The 16,273-nt window shown below is 37.5% G+C and overlaps 1 protein-coding gene across 6 annotated transcripts in view; it reads right to left on the reverse strand.

The window, feature by feature from the left end:
• Positions 1–16,273, reverse strand: part of wdfy3 (WD repeat and FYVE domain containing 3) — a 131,121-nt gene that overhangs the window by 95,691 nt on the left and 19,157 nt on the right. For all 6 annotated transcript variants that reach the window (XM_037531398.1, XM_037531395.1, XM_037531400.1 and 3 more), the window contains exons 2-5: positions 13,321–13,531; positions 8,517–8,640; positions 6,011–6,120; positions 733–894 (exon numbers count right to left, since the gene is read on the reverse strand). In XM_037531398.1, the coding sequence (XP_037387295.1) occupies positions 733–894; positions 6,011–6,120; positions 8,517–8,640; positions 13,321–13,500 (576 nt within the window). In that variant the 5' untranslated portion in view covers positions 13,501–13,531. The remainder of the gene's footprint in view (positions 1–732; positions 895–6,010; positions 6,121–8,516; positions 8,641–13,320; positions 13,532–16,273) is intronic.

The following is a 16,273-nucleotide window of genomic DNA, read 5'->3' on the forward strand; positions in this document are numbered from 1 at the left end:
CAACACAGATCATGCATAATATAATAAAACATTTAACGTGGCTGCTTTATTGTTTTGGTGTTGAATAACGAATACAAAGTTTTAAAAAAACCTTTATTTCCATAACTAACTGTAAACCTAAAAAAATAACCAGCTGGCTGCCTGGCTGGCTGACTAAAGCTAAAACTGCTACTGCTACTGTTTTTTTCATTTTCATTTGGTCTTTTTTGAATAACAAGCATGACTGTCCTTTAAACAGCCTAAAGCCATAGCTTATAAAGTTGCACGCAAACATGTGAATGCCCCTCAGCAAATTACGTTTAGTTAGTGAAAATAAGTTAACACATCCTCTACAGCAGTGGTTACTAACCTAGTCCTGGGGTTGAGAATCAATGCTCTACAGGGAAAATACCTAAATATGGCATTTTCACACACATTCGCACATATTTTTTTTTTCATTATTTGTGCAGTTTTTTGTTTTTTCCTTTCTATTCAGAAAATAAACAGTAGCTGTGCAATTAAATGTGCAGGAGTGGGTTCTGTAGAGGAGAACCTAGAACACTGTAGCACTTAGAAAATCAATAAAACATATGATCTGACCAGGAGCGCCCAAACTTTTGCATTCACCTGTAGTTCCACAGCGAGCTTATGCAAGCTAATGGGACTAATAATATAATAATAGGGACTTCAGTAGACTCCTTCTGGTGCTGGTACCCCAGTCATGCCATACATTTGTGGCAAAAACCCACTTACTTGAACGAAAACCTTTTGTAGGAGGGCGCGGCGGTCTGCCAAGGGCAGCTCAGGCTGTGTGGCAGCAGGGACCTCAGGCATATGAGGCAGGTCAAAGAACAGGTACAGACATTTCACCAATGTGGAAGGCACCGACATGGTGGTCATGCAATCCACTGTTTTCTGCAAGATCCAAGAAGAGAGAGAGTTCAGACAGAGACCATTCTTTCCATTACCTTAACCCTGTTTGACAGGAAGATAGTCATACCTCTGTACATCTAAACACAACAGAGCTGTATGCAAAGGAAGTCTGAGTGAATATCAAAACCACAATTATATACACAAAAGAGAAAAGTGTAAATAAATGCAGTGGTTCATCTTTATTCAATACTGGCTGGAGGCAAGCTCTGGCCTTTGAGTTTAAACCCGTTGTCAGTACACTGTATCTCCAATGTTCTACATCAGATGACAGTTAGGAAGTGCAAGAGGGCTTAGGAAAAAAACTGGGCGCCTATTTTCATCTTCTCAGTTCAGTGGAGTTTGTAAGGTTTCCGACTGTGATAAGCTGTTCTAAAGCAGTCTCGCTTTACCAAGAGTTAGACTGGTCATACCCCAATAAGAATAAAACAAATAAATCTAGAAGCTCTTGAACTCGCAGTACCTCTTTCAGTGATATATGCATCATTCTATCTGACTTTTGCTTTGAATGTTGGTTTATTTTAAAACCATTTTTTTGGTTTATTTTAACAAATGACTGAACATTACAATTTGTTACAAGTAAAACAATCATTACACTAAAGAAACTTTACCAAATGTTTTAGAAGTGACAATTTTAGCTAATTTTCAGCATAATTAAAAACAGTAGGCAGTACAAGAGTAGCAAACACAGCTATGAACAGCTGAACCCTCACAAAATCACTAGATTTTTCATTAAGATACAAAAAAAATTCACTTAACTGCAGAAAATGTGTGTTTCGCTAGTGACAATTCTTAATGATGCACACTGATTTTCAGACATTGGCACACATTTACTTCAAAACAATGGCCTATAACTGTTCACCATGTGGCCATGAGGGACAGGGATGCAGTCTCACTTCCAGCTCTAAAATGCACAGGTGTGGCTAAAACAAAGGTTCCACCCATTAACTAAAACTCTTTGTGTAATAATACATTTTTTGTTTTTAAAAATGAAACTCAAATCAAAAGGTCTTAAAATATGCTGACTGCATTGCGCCAAGTGTAAAGTTTGGTGGAGGTTGTTTTTCAGGAGTTGGGCTCGGCCCCTTAGTTCCAGTGAAAGTTAACTCTTCATGCTTCAACAGACCAAGAGATTTTAGACAATTTCAAGCTATTGTAGCTGCAAACGGTGGGCCGACATCATATTACACCCTAGGGATTAAGAATGGGATGTCACTCAAGTTCATATTCATGTGAAGGCAGACAAGCGAATGCTTTTGGAAATATTGTGTAAGTAAACACTTCTATAATGGCCTTTATGCTAAAGAAACTAAATTCTACAGAATATGACAGCTTTTTGTCCCCCAAGACATGTCATTTCACACAAGACTAATATAATCTTAGGTTGTCCCTATTGCTCATTTTACAGTAGCACTGAGCTGTAACATTACTAATTTTTAGACATTTTATTTTAATTATTTTTACCATTACAGAAACTTGGATATCGGCTTACGCTCAGTTTTACCACAGTTTTGATACGGTGCTGTGAGTTTAATTCAAAAGGTTTCCACCACTCTCCAGATGATTAAGACAGTGTTTGAATTATACATTCATCAGTAACTCTCTAACAACACTGATTAATTTACTGTCAGCTTCATTCTTACTGCAGAATTGTTGTGAGACATTTTTCCATCACTTGACAGAAGGGAAGAATTCTGACTGGGAGGTGTGTCATTTCAAATGTATTTTGTAAAATTGTGGTAATTGCATATCAATTATGAAACCATATAAAGTAACTTCCTGATCTGCAGCAACACTTACAAATTACAGTCCCTAAAAGGAAGCTATTAGTTGTTATTAAAACACTATCAGCATGTTTTACCATAACAATATTTACTATGCACTTGCATGTCTTCACTGTGAAACATGCTGTGGACTAGTGTAGCCATATTTGGGCAAGAGTGATGACATCAGCCCGGGGCCCTGGTGGGTATGAGAGGAAACAAAAAAGGCAGCAGGCAAGAAGCATTTATTAACACCTGCATTACTCACAGCTCTGACACTAACTGCAGGTAGATTACACCACCAGTGTGTGTGAGATGTAAAAGAAAAAAGAAAGAGAACAAATAATTCTGTTTACTGATTTTGAAGAATCTGAGAGAGAAATGGTTTCCCACTCATTTGGGCGGATGATTCATTCAGACACTCATATACACAGATTTCAGAGCACAGTGGCTGGTAGACGGACAAGCTGTGACTCTGACAACAGTGCATCTGAAAATGAAATGACTATTAAAGACTACAAATCATAAGTCAAAGTGGAACAACACTACTTTTACCTTTTCCTATTCAGCTACAGAAAGCTTGACTTTAAACAAGTACTAATACAGATGCTACAATATTCGTTTTTAAAGAGCCATTACATTTAGAAGTTCACCAAAATTTTAGTCACTGAAAAAGGACCAAACAATAAATCAAATAAATCAAGTTTAAACAGTAAAGAGAGTTTACAAATAAATGTGTAATGATAATGAAAATGTGCAAAAGCGATAAGACTGCTTTTCTCCCCCCTTGTTCTCCACAGACATGTTCGAACAGTTTGAGCGGAACCTAAACAGTTAAGATGTTGGTCATGTGGAACTATTTTACAGTTTCTATGAGGGTCATTTGAAAACACCTAAAACACGACATCCAGCTCAATATGCCGAACACAGAAAAACAACAGAAGCAGAAAGGAAAGTACATCCTCAAAAGACAGGTCCTTCACCAAGTTTTGACTAAGATCTCTTTGAATATTCGCTATATATTAATTATTGTAATTTACACCAGATTTCAGCAGAGAAATTCCTAAATCTTACAAAGCACACTTTGTTTTTTGTGTTTTTTTTAATACAGTTTACGGTTTCATTTTTTAGTTCAATGTGCCCTGCATTTTTGGTTTGATTTCAACCAAGGACTATCACTAATTAAAATATTATATTTTTTATTTATTCAGTTCTATACTATACTTCTATACTCTGGTCTATACTTTTTATATTTATTTATTTAAGTCTCACAAATGTAAAAATGCAAATATATGTACAAGTAATCAACTTACACTAAAGTTTAAATATGTGTAACACTAATCATTATTCCTATTGTACTGTTAGGTTAGATGTGACTACTGTAATCAAGTGACCTGCTTTACTTTTCCTTTACATTGTTGTGTATTTTTTTCTTTCAATAACAAAGCCCACAATTTTCTTTGGCCTACATTGGCACAGAATCACTACAGGGTATTGGAGCAGCGCCACCTCTAACTGTTATAGTGACCTGCCTTGTACAACACGTATTACACAAAGCAAATTTACAGCTTCCTTAAGAAATGCAGTAAAAAAAAAGTTGTATATATTGTGGCACTACATTGTGATTCCAGGAAAAGAAGCCCATTACTTCTGGCAAGGTAAATCATACCTTGTCAACATCAGCGGCAGGCTGAAAATTCTTCCTGGCATTGTGAATTCATTACCTTCGACACATTGAATAAAGGCGAAACATTCATGGATGCATTAGTAAAGCCTTCTAGGCAAAGGGAATTAAAGGTCCATGCATGTGAGAATAAAAATCACAGTTGGGCCTCCTTCAGCAGGGAAAGCTTTGTAGTGGCAGACGGTCAAGGCCGGGAATAGCTTGCTCTGTGTGAAGTCCATCTGAATGCTAATGCAACAGAGCTCTAAGGTCAAGGTTACACAAATAGTGCCTCGCGCTTCCAATTGACAGTGTCAGGCATGGGGAAATTGCACCTGACCAGTGGTCAGCAGAGAGAGGAGGGCTATGGGTCACTTCATTATCTCCTAATACAAAGTGTCATGATGGAAAAGAAAAGGATAGTGGGAGCAGAATTGAGAGTGCATTGGGAATATGGAGCATGAAGGACATCTTTATAGAGAAAATAAAAGCTCACTGTTACTACAGGCTTGAAATGGAGGGGGTTGATGGGAGGGGGATCAGGAAAGGAGATCAGGAGAGTGTTAGACCTGTAATCCAAACATTTCACCATTCTGGACAAAAAGCTTGTTTGAAGCCAATTTTTGTGACATTGAAATTTTGGACAGAACAAAATGATCACAATGTTGTGGTTAATCACCACAAGGATATGATACCAGTGACTTCAGTACAACTTCTGTGGTCATATCCTCATATGTCAAATGGAGTGTTAAGAAACTGGTACAACAGGAATTATAGTACTGTGAGCTAAAGAGCCAGAAATAAATCAGGACAGGAATAAAAGTGATTATCAACATTTAAACAAAAGCTTGTACACAGAAAAAGAACCCTAATGACCTACCGCTCAGACGCATGTAGGCCAAAATCATTAAATACATAAATTAACCTTCTCTTGCCGAAAGTAATCACAGAAGAGCAAACAATGAATCGTGGATGCTGCATCAGTGTTACCATAAGGACTCCAGAGGGGAAAAATATGATGTAGTTTTCCCATTTCAGCGTTTTTGTACATCAAAGAAGGCAAATGCAAAGCGTGCAGATATGAAATGCAAAGAAAGCACAGCCAGTAAGCTGATGTTCAAATTACAGTGCTATAAAATTACCCTGGGTGTCTCACTAACAGTGTAGCAGTACTGGCATTACTTAAGAGAAACCAAGACTGCATACATTTGTATATAAATATATAAAGAACAAAGTACCCCAAAACTTAATGTGCTGGGGGTAAAAATGAATGTTTTAACCTCCATTCCTGCAGTGTCCATCCAAATTTTACCAGCCACTTGGTCAATAAACAATTTTTCTATTGTACTACAACTACAACAGAAGGGAGTACTAACAACAAAAACTTTATCAACAACAACTATGTCTGTATTTGAAACATAAATGCTGCCTACTCAGTATTCTGAAGCAGCAAGACTCCAAGTCAAGTCCAGATCTAATGCTTGTAGAAAACGCTGCCTGCTGAGGATCATTAGTTTTTTTTCTTACATTGGTAAACACTATTCAAATTAATAAACCAAATAAGAGTTAACAGTCTTTTCAGTGTGCATACTTATATAATCTGTTATGCATTTTGTATTGCTTTATGGGTTGTGACATCAGTTAACCAGATTTCACAGACTTCAAGGCCGCAGACCTGTCCAGAAGAGGCCAGCAGGTTGATGGTGGTCAGGAGCATCCAGCCACGACTCGCCTCCTCGCTCTGATTCACCTCCAAAAACTGCACAATGGCTCTGCTGGCTGCCTCTGTCGAAGGAAACCGAGAGCAAGAGACAGAGACAGAGAGCGAGAGAGAGAGCGAGAGAGCGAGAGAGAGAGAGCGAGAGAGAGCGCGAGAGAGAGAGAGAGAGAGAGAGAGAGAGAGAGAGAGAGAGAGAGAGAGAGAGAGCGAGAGAGAGCGCGAGAGAGAGAGAGAGAGAGAGAGAGAGAGAGCGCGAGAGAGGGAGAGAGGGAGAGAGGGAGAGAGGGAGAGAGGGAGAGAGGGAGAGAGAGAGAGAGAGAGAAAGAGAGAGCGAGAGATGTTATCAGAGTGTGGATCAGTCTGTTCATGTGGATCGAATTCATTTTCACACACTGCCCTGCTTATGACTGGGCTCATCTGGGGGAGGATAGTGAGTCAATTAGAGACAATGACATGCAAGAGCCTTCACTCCTCCATCCAAACACTAGCACCAAACACTAGCTTTGGAACAATATCTGTCCCAACAGAAGACATGCAATTTAGAATAAAAGAAAAATGCACCAAGCAACCAAGGCCAAGTAACATTTAAAAATATCTGTTTTTGAGCAATGACCATGATGGGGGAAAAAAAAAAAAAAAAAAAAAAACACACACACACACAAAGAGCTATATTTTTGAATTTTCTCACGTTTTTTTAAACAGAAGAGCTTGATACACTTTTGGAACACTGTTCATTTTCAAAACATACTGTTAACTCATGTGGTCCATGGCTGGAAAATAAGATGTAAAGAGGCTTTTTTTTTTTATTGTCACAAAAAAACAATGCATTTACATACATACGATTTTTCAGCCCACATCATCTTTACATCTCTGTCAATTAATGTTGTAGTAACAAGGAGAGTTTCAGCCCAGACTGCTTTTGTCAACAATACCTAACACATGGCAACTCCAGTTGCCCTTAACAGTGTGTTTCATGATGAATGGACTAACAAAAATGGTCCAAAATTACTTGGAAAAAGTCATTTGAAATTAACTTCCATTCAAAGTTGATAATGTTTTTTTTCTTTCTAATAAATGTTACCATTTTCAAGAAATGAGATTTCCAACAGTGATAATTTATCAGCCTTAAAAACATAGTAATAAAAATAGCCTGTTTAATTCTAATGGTTAAAGAGAGGTTTGAAATTTGTTATAAAAGCGTATGACTCTTTTTGATGAAAAAAAAAAAACTGAAAAAAAGTAGGCCCTTAAAAACAAAAACCTGTTCATTTGGTGCTTGGCCCCCATACATTACCCATGAAACAGCCCAGTAAATGAGTTAAGCTGCTGAAGCTGAGGTGGGCAGAATATGTTGTGGGGGTGATCTGATCATAACACTGACGATCCATCCTGTGCTAAAACAAGCTGCTCAGAATACCTTGGTATATAGAAATACTTTCAAGATTAAAACAAGCATGGAGCAAATCAAGTGTATGTGGAGTGAGTTCCTTTGAGGTTCCAAAGCAGAAACAGAGTGAAAATGGTAAACAGGATTAGATCTGGCCAGAGCAGTGAGGCAAGAGAGCCTGTCACCAAGAAACATAGAGCAAAAGAAAAAAGAAGAGAAGACAAAAAGACAACCCCTCAAACTGTTTCTAAGAGACAACAAATAACTAAAATACTCAGTCCAAACACTCTTGTTCTGTAACAATAACAGGTCTAGAAGTCTTGAGTCTACACATCTTTACTTCTCATTCATTATCTGGATCTAGTGTAATTTCACTGTCCAACTGAGCCAACATGACTACACTGCATTAACAATTAATACTGAAATACAGCCACGATGCTACAGTTAGAACAAATTTTTCAAGATATTTGAAATGACATGATTATTGCAATACTTTCTTACATCAGTATGGGAGATTGGAGCACACCATTGTTTTGTTTTTTGCTGAATAATTAAAGTAAATATTTGAACAAGATGAATAATAGTTTATACAAGCAACCGACACATCTCTGCTACAAATGAAAAGCCAAACCTTGTTAAAATTGCTGACTGTGACCAAAAGTAGCATAAGTACAAATGTTATAGTCTATCTCATAGGTGGGGTTAACTCTATATATACACCCTGTAAGATGAAGTAAACACAATTTACTCAACAGAATTCTGTCTCGTTTAAACCAGTCAAGCATTACTGCCTATATAATATTAAAAAATACACATCAAGATAAATAAAAAAAGTGTCAAATGTAGCACAACAGCGAATATCAGCATGGTAAAACTGAAATATATTTCTTTAACATGACATCTACTGTATGATTATGATGAAATTGTGATAGTTCTATATGAGGGGGACAGCCTCATAAACAACACCCGATGCACACCAACTTCCATTTAAAAAGAACATCCCTAATTAAAATAAATCGCAGTTATCAAGATAACAAAGAAAAACATCAATGATCAAACTGCAAGCGGTATTACCTGTAGATTTGTTGGATGCTCTTCGTCTGATCTCTGTCACCATTAGTCTGGACACTTGAGTGGTGAACTGCAGCAGGTCTGAGAACTTTTCATTCATTGTGCTCGGGGGAGCATTCCCAAACACCTGCCAAAAAGAAAGAGAAAGTGGCAGTTATTTGCATGCATGTGTGAGTGCGCACACACACACACACACACACACACACACACACACACACACACACACACACACAAAAACATGCTATATACTAGTAGATGCATATATTATAGATTTTTTATTTTATTGCTACACATTGTAATTGTGATTTTAATCAATAATCAGACTAGGACTGCAAGAACTACATTCATCTTTAAAAAACTGTCACAAGCCTTGTAATGTTTGTACGTGTGTAAATTCTGACAATTTTTCAATACACTCTGTAAACAGAGGGGGCAAAATGTTATGTTTTGTTCCTTTGCAGAAATAAATTGTTTGCGGCACAGGCAGCGGAAAAGAAAGATGAACTTGAAGACACAAAAATCACTGTGCAATAAATAATAGGCAAAGCAGAGACAGAGTTTCAGTGCAGCACGACAAAGCAGCAAAAATGAAAACACTTGAGTTTCAATACATATTCTGCTTCTGCTGGTAGCAGTAAAGTGCTTTAATTAACTAGCTTAAGTTGTTAATGTCAACCCAATAAAGATCCCATAAAGCTACACATTGGATAACTGAATGCATCATGCAAGCAAGAAACATAACCTACTGCTAACAGATTTATTGCAGATTTAGCTTTCTATTAATTTAATTTTTTAATTTTTATTTATTTATTTATTTATTTTGGTGATGAATTTATAAATTCATATTTCTATTGTCGATTATAAAATTAATCAGCCCTGTTGACATAGTTATAGATTTGCTTATTTTATTCTTCCCACTACACTAACACTGATGCATCAAAAAAACACATTCACATCTGGGACTGTTTACTTCACAGATTTATAAAACTCTGTGCTTGGTTTGAGGCCCCATTTGCAAACTGTAATCTTCTGCAATATCAGTATTTCAAAGGCTTACATCACGTTAGCAATTAACAAATGCTATGTGAAGGTCAAACACATACTCAAACAGGTATAATTCAGTTTGTGCATGCCTATCTAACCAAATCTAACCTTTCTGTAAACTCCTGAAATCACTTTATTAAACTGCCATTTGTAAGCTGACAGTTGAGCCGTGTGTCCTCTGTAGTAAGCACACAGATGAGCCATTCACAGCTATAGACTTCAATAAAGCTGCCCTCAAAAGCAAGAAAAAGAACCTACAAACATGATGCAAACTAAGGTTAGAAGTCGTTTATAGCTTAAAATATAGCTTAAAATTGAAAAAGACAACCACACTCATACTTAAAATATCGTTTGGACTTGGATTTTGTAAATAGAGCCCATATGAAAACGAGAACTTTAAAATGCTAGCGCTAACTGTCAGGATAAGGCAATAAAATTACGAGAGGCCGTGGTTTCAGTCGCCCATCACTGTATACAGCAGGTATTTCATGAACTTTGTCACTTAATGAAAGCATTATGATATAGAACTATTTAATGCAGTACATCTTCATCTCAATATGTAGTTTTTGTTCAGCCAATCACCACAACGATAACACTAATTCCGACTAGCACCTTTTGCGCGCCCACCCCACAATCGCTGTGAAGTGGTCATGGGTGTGCGCAATACTTTGCAACAACCTCGATCGCGGCTCAACCAATCAGATTTCTGGACCAGAACTCTCTGTTTTATAATACAGCATTTTAAACACTGCTATTAAACTTGAATACAAATTGCTGCTTCTTCTATTATTGTGACAGCTCCATTATACCTCATCAAGTACTCTTCAAATCCTTATGGAGCGAAAGAGGCTGGTCCTCACTCATGCAATTATGAACAGTTACTGAAGACATTAACAGTCTTTCCGTATAATCTGTGCCAGTTGATTAATACCACAGCACACTTGACCATGTTGAGAGACTCTTGATTTCATAATGACTGATTAAGCTTCTCGGATCAAGTACCAGACATAGGAGGTGGTCGATCCTCTCAGCCTTTACAATTCCTACATTAGAGCACCATGCAAATTCTATATTCCATATTCATATACAGTAACATTTATTACTTGGATGGAATTTGAAGTGATAAATCAATACAGCACATTCGCAGCAGCAATGCACAACATGTTAATCACCATCACAATACCGGCCTATGATATAGAAAAAGAGCAGTACAAGTGCTCTAATAAATCACAGAAATTTCTGCTGTGTCAGAATGCTGACCGGGTCTCACATGGTCCCATTGAGCATCTTGCAAGATCATAGCCAATCACAAGCACTTCCGTGGTCTGACAAATCACTTTTTGGCTTCCCTATTTTGACCATGTGACACAGAAATACAAAGAGTTCACTGGTGTATTTCCCAATATATATCACAAACACAGTATGTAGGAAATTGTCCAATACAGGCTTAACTTTGTCTATATCATCTACTGGAAATAATATAGAAATAATCATAGCACCACATCCACAGGCCCAGATAAAGCCCAAGTCTAGACTAAAAATATTTCAGGGGTGATTCACTGCAATTTAGTCCAAGAGTAGTCTTAATGTATGTCTAGGCAATTGGCCCCTAATTAAAGTAATTTAGAAATGCGTTAAGAGCATTTTTTTGCATCTTACTGCCAACAGTGTGCAACCTAAAATTAGCCATCAGGTACACAGGAAAAGATAAGTTACTGCAAGAAAGAAGAAATGTACCAAATCAACAATCTGGTACATTCTTAGATAGAAAGAATGCACTGGCAAGCGCAACAACACCAAAAGGCCTGGAAAACCATGGATGACAACTACAGTGGATGATCACAGAATTCTTTTCATGGTGGAAAAAAAATCTCCTCACAACATCTCGTCAAGTCAAGGACATTCTAGAGGAGGTTAGCATCATTGTCAAAGCCTACAAGAGACGCCTTCATGAATGCAAATGCAGAGGGTTTACCTTAAGATGCAAACCACCGATAACACTCAAGAACAGAGAGGCTACATTAAACTGTTTAAAAAATCCCCAAAAAATCTTCAGTTCTGAATCAATATGAAACCAAGATTATCTTGTACCAGATGATGGCAAAAGAAGAGTATAATGGGAAGAAAAGAGTATTTAGAAGTAAAACTGTCATTCTTTTGCATGTCCAGTCACAACAAACCAATGGCATTAATTGTTGACAAACAATGTCAGAGCAAGGCACGCAGGAAAAGTTAGCAAAGCATGAATACAAAGCAAAGTGAGTCAGCAGCTTCATTCCTTCATGAAAAACTCACTCAGACAAAAATGGTGCCTTTTTGTCAGAGTTATAACGTTTAGAAAACTGGATTGTCACGACAAGTCTCTTGTATTGCATGCAGAGGAAAAAGCCGCTAGCGTGTTTGGACCACTGGGCACGTACACACGACAGATGACCAGTGAACCAGATTCCAAGTTGACCAAGCTAGTCACAACAGCACATCACATGGTTAGAAGAGAAAACAGTGGACTGGAATTTAGTAGCCACTACTGTACCGGCATGGCTGAAAAAATAAGGTATTTGCTACGTTATGCATGCAAATGCTAACGTTTACACTTTTTGTCTTAGATCCTTCAAAGCATCCATGACAGCCAATTAACCACTGTTTTTATTTTCCAATCTGGAATTGTGGCTTTTTGAAGACCCAAGTTTTGAAAATAACATGGCTTGTTGAAGAAAAGGTTATAATCTTCACTGACTTGTGCACGCAAAAAGAAAATAAGTGAAACTATACTGTGAAAATGCACACTTACTTTAAAAATAATCTTAACTAAATATATTCACTTGTGTGCCATTTTATATTTAAATAATGCTCTACAATAAAAATAATTGTTCGGGACAGTACAAATTTGGTTTGTAAAAGTGAACATTCAGGTCGCTTACCCAACTAGGCAAGCTGGGGGAAAAAAGTTAACACAGATCCCAGAGATTAATGATTTAATTGTCTTTTTTCATTTGTTGCTACTAAAATACAACCCTAAAGTGGCCAGAATTGTCTGATTAGCCAGATGACTTGCTAGATGATCCTTTAGTAGCCAACAATGGTGTACTGTCAAATCAAAACTGTGCACACACTCAAACAAATGAAAACAGTTGCATACAATTATATGCAGAGTTAAGCAAAGCTACATCTTCATGAAAGTCAAATTATAAGCACTAAAAACTAGGTACATAGCTAACAAATAAAGAAACATCACTCAGTGCTGCCCTGTAAACATTACAGCACAAAGTCAGAAGTGTCTCAGTGAATGAGTTTCCTGCTTTCTTTGATTTACATTTGTTTACCTTAACCCAACACAGCCAATTTACATTATGCTTGAGGCAGCATATTATTATTGTGAACTCTAATGCCTGTGGAAAATGATAGCTCTCAGCTCATATAATTGCAATAATCTCAAATAATTGTGATTTGGTGATTATGTAATGTGACAGGTCAAACCGTCAACTTATGTAAAATTGATGCAGTGATAAACCGAGTGGGTGGCTGTAGGTAGGCCTATCAAAAGCAACACATTTTAAAGTGCTGCTGTTCAAACTAAATTAACAAAAAAGGCCTATTTTAAAGAGCTGTTCATACGGCATGACAGAAAAGCAGACATAAGTATTTATAAATGCTTGTTCCATTTGACATCACTTACAATCACTGCCACAAAGCATCGCTGTTACTTTCTATGACTAAACTGACAAAGCAGCATGACAGACTAAACAAAAGACTTTCTGCTCACCCGGTTGAAGACAGGCAGCATCATGTATAGCTTCTCCTCCTGCTCCTTCTGGGTCATGTGGCGTGGTGGGTGGCAGAGCTCGGAGAAGAGGCGGCGCAGGTGCATGAGGCCCAGTGCATTGTCCTGCGGGCTGCATTCCTCCTGCCGCGGCCTCCCCATGATCCGCTTCACCATATTCATCTTGAGCGGCTTCTTCAGGCCGAAGCCAGCCCTGAGAGGGGAGGACGGAGGGGTTAACAAAGGAAGGTGTGGTCGAATAAAAGAAATTTGAGGACCAGCAGTGCAAGCAACAGGAGAAAAAACTAATTATATCTAAACTATATCTAATCTAACAAAAACTTGCTAAAAATGTTTAGATATTTTTCAAAGAGTAGTTCAAAGGGCATAAAAATACATAAATAGAACATTTCCTGTGTAAGGTTCCCCTTTTGGTGAAGTTTTAGGAGATGAAAAAAAAGGACCTGAAAGAGTCCATTCAAATCAAGCTATGGCAGGAAGGAAGAACCAACTTTATTTACACATTTCAAACAACAAAATGCAGCTCAAAGGCAAATAAAAACCAGCATAAGAGCAGAAAAACAAAAGAGGAGGTAAAAATACACAGGACAGAAAATAAAATGTTAAAGAATTCTTAAAAGATAAATACCTTGAAAAATAAAGTAACAATGTAACAAGTATAACAAGATATAAATAAAGTACGAATATATGATAAACAAAACTAGAGAAAAGCTAAAGTAAAAAGATATGCATGTAGTATGTCTTAAGGAAGGGAGTTTCATAGAAGCATATGGGCTAGAGGCAGAAGAGGTTCATTAACTTTATTAACGCACTGTCCACCATCAGAAAAAATCAATACTGTTGCAAAATGATGATGTATCTCTCATGATGACAATATCATGCCATCATATCAACCAGCCCTAGGCAGAGTAGGGAGGGGGAACAAAACAATGAGAGGCTCAGTAAAATTGATTGGCGAATATGAAAGTCTGCTTTGTAACATGATGTGATATGCTGGCATCCAGTTGCAGCGGGCAAGTCAAAGATCAAATTCAGCCTGTTTATTTTTTGCCCTGGCCAGCCTTTGGCACAGAACACTTCTCTGCAGACACAGAGACATAAACACATGCAGAACTAAAGCCAAGGCATTGTTTGAGGTCATTTTAAGGAGGCAGCATAGAAGATGTCAACATTCTATAATAAAGCCAAGTATGTGGGATATACTTCTCTGCCCTTATGTCAAATAACAATTCAACCCAAAAGCAAAATTTTGCTGATGTAAAGCAACCCTGAGGTCAAACCAGTGCAGATTTTCTGGAAAACGAGATACAGCTGTACTTCAAATCCAGGCCAGTTATTTTAGAAAGACAATTATTTGACATTATAACCTCTGAAATGTGACATGGCAGAATGTACTGCAACCTATATTTTTGCACAGGGCAAATTAATTCCAACTCTTGACAACCATATGAACAGTGTTTCTCCAGACTGTCTGTTTGGGTCTTCTGGCTCCTTCCATTCTCAGTCCTCTTCTTTTACATTCAACTGTTCTACTTCTACAACTGGTTCCTCTTTATGTGTCTGAAATTCACTTATCTGGGATTTAAGTGAGAGGTGAGGCTTCACTTGGTCAAGAACCTAATCGTTTCTTTTCTTTGCCTTTTAAGTTACCCTCAAAAGACTTTTGAGTCGGTCTACTGAGTCCCAATCTATGTCGTATTTCTTAACCGATGGGTTCTTTGTTGTTAATAATTAATCCAAGCAGGGAAAAGCCGTGCACCACTTCTACGTCTTCAAACCCATAAGACACTTTCCACAATTTCAATGAGTAATTGTACAGAACCTAAATATCTTTACAAAAAGTAGATTTTAGACAGAGATAGGTTTACTCTTTATACTGAGAGAAACTCGTTAGGAAGTTGCAGTGACTCATTAACTAGAACAGACAAAATATTAGCAAAACCAATCTACCAGGCTTCCAGCAAGCTTCAGCAGTGTGTGTTTATAAGGTACAGGAGGTATACTCATTAAAAAAAGTGAAATCTAGAAAATAAATGTCTGACCAACAGCTCAATGTGACACTGGGCAAATATTATTAAGGAAAAATCAACTATATACAACCGTGCTATAGGAATGAGAGAACTTTTCAACCAGTAACTTCAAATGGTCAGCTTTACTAACCAACTGCAGGGTTTTACTGAGATTCTGTTTCTAAATTCATCCGTTTGTTGACTATCACTCACTGAAGTCTTAAACTCATATCTGCTTGTAAGCTAATTAACTTGTGCAAAACTGCACAGTTTGTGTCAGGGTTACCTACAGTATATCAGTCTTAAAGGCACAGTAACAGCGGGCCTTTTAAGTGTAAAGGTTTAAGAAAGGTTGGAAAACGAACAGACGGTTCATACATGGAAAAAAAAATTAAAAATACAGGAAAAATGTAGGTAAGGAGTCCTTTAATGATACATTACCAGTTATTTTAATATCCTGCAGTGAAATCACTTAATTTTGGATATGGGCAATAACTGTATAAATGCAAGAATGTCTGTGCATAATAAACCACATACACTTTGAAGAACATTGCTAAAAAGACTGAATCTGAAATCTGTACAGACGTCCAACGAGCTTGCTTATCCTTGATCAGGCTGTGGCAGAAAGCTATAATGAGGGATTTCAAAGTCAGGTCTGAATTTTCTCTAAAGAGTTTCCTGACAGTTAAAGAACCTGACAGTCCAGCACACAGCTTGGAATGCTTTCTTTCCTGGAGGAAGTCCACTCCTCAGAGCACATTGCTTGCTCCTCGCGATATTATAAAACATGCAGTCAGGAGGCCTACAAGCCCTGGTGGCTTTCTTCTCATAATGATGATAGACATTCCAATATTTAACCAGATATCCTTTTACCTGTCTTCATGTGATGACATTCAGGTTGGCTAAGCTTTCTAAGACAGCCAAAG

The sequence above is a fragment of the Pygocentrus nattereri genome, chromosome 20 (assembly GCF_015220715.1).
Source record: "Pygocentrus nattereri isolate fPygNat1 chromosome 20, fPygNat1.pri, whole genome shotgun sequence".
Taxonomy (NCBI): Eukaryota; Metazoa; Chordata; class Actinopteri; order Characiformes; family Serrasalmidae; genus Pygocentrus; species Pygocentrus nattereri.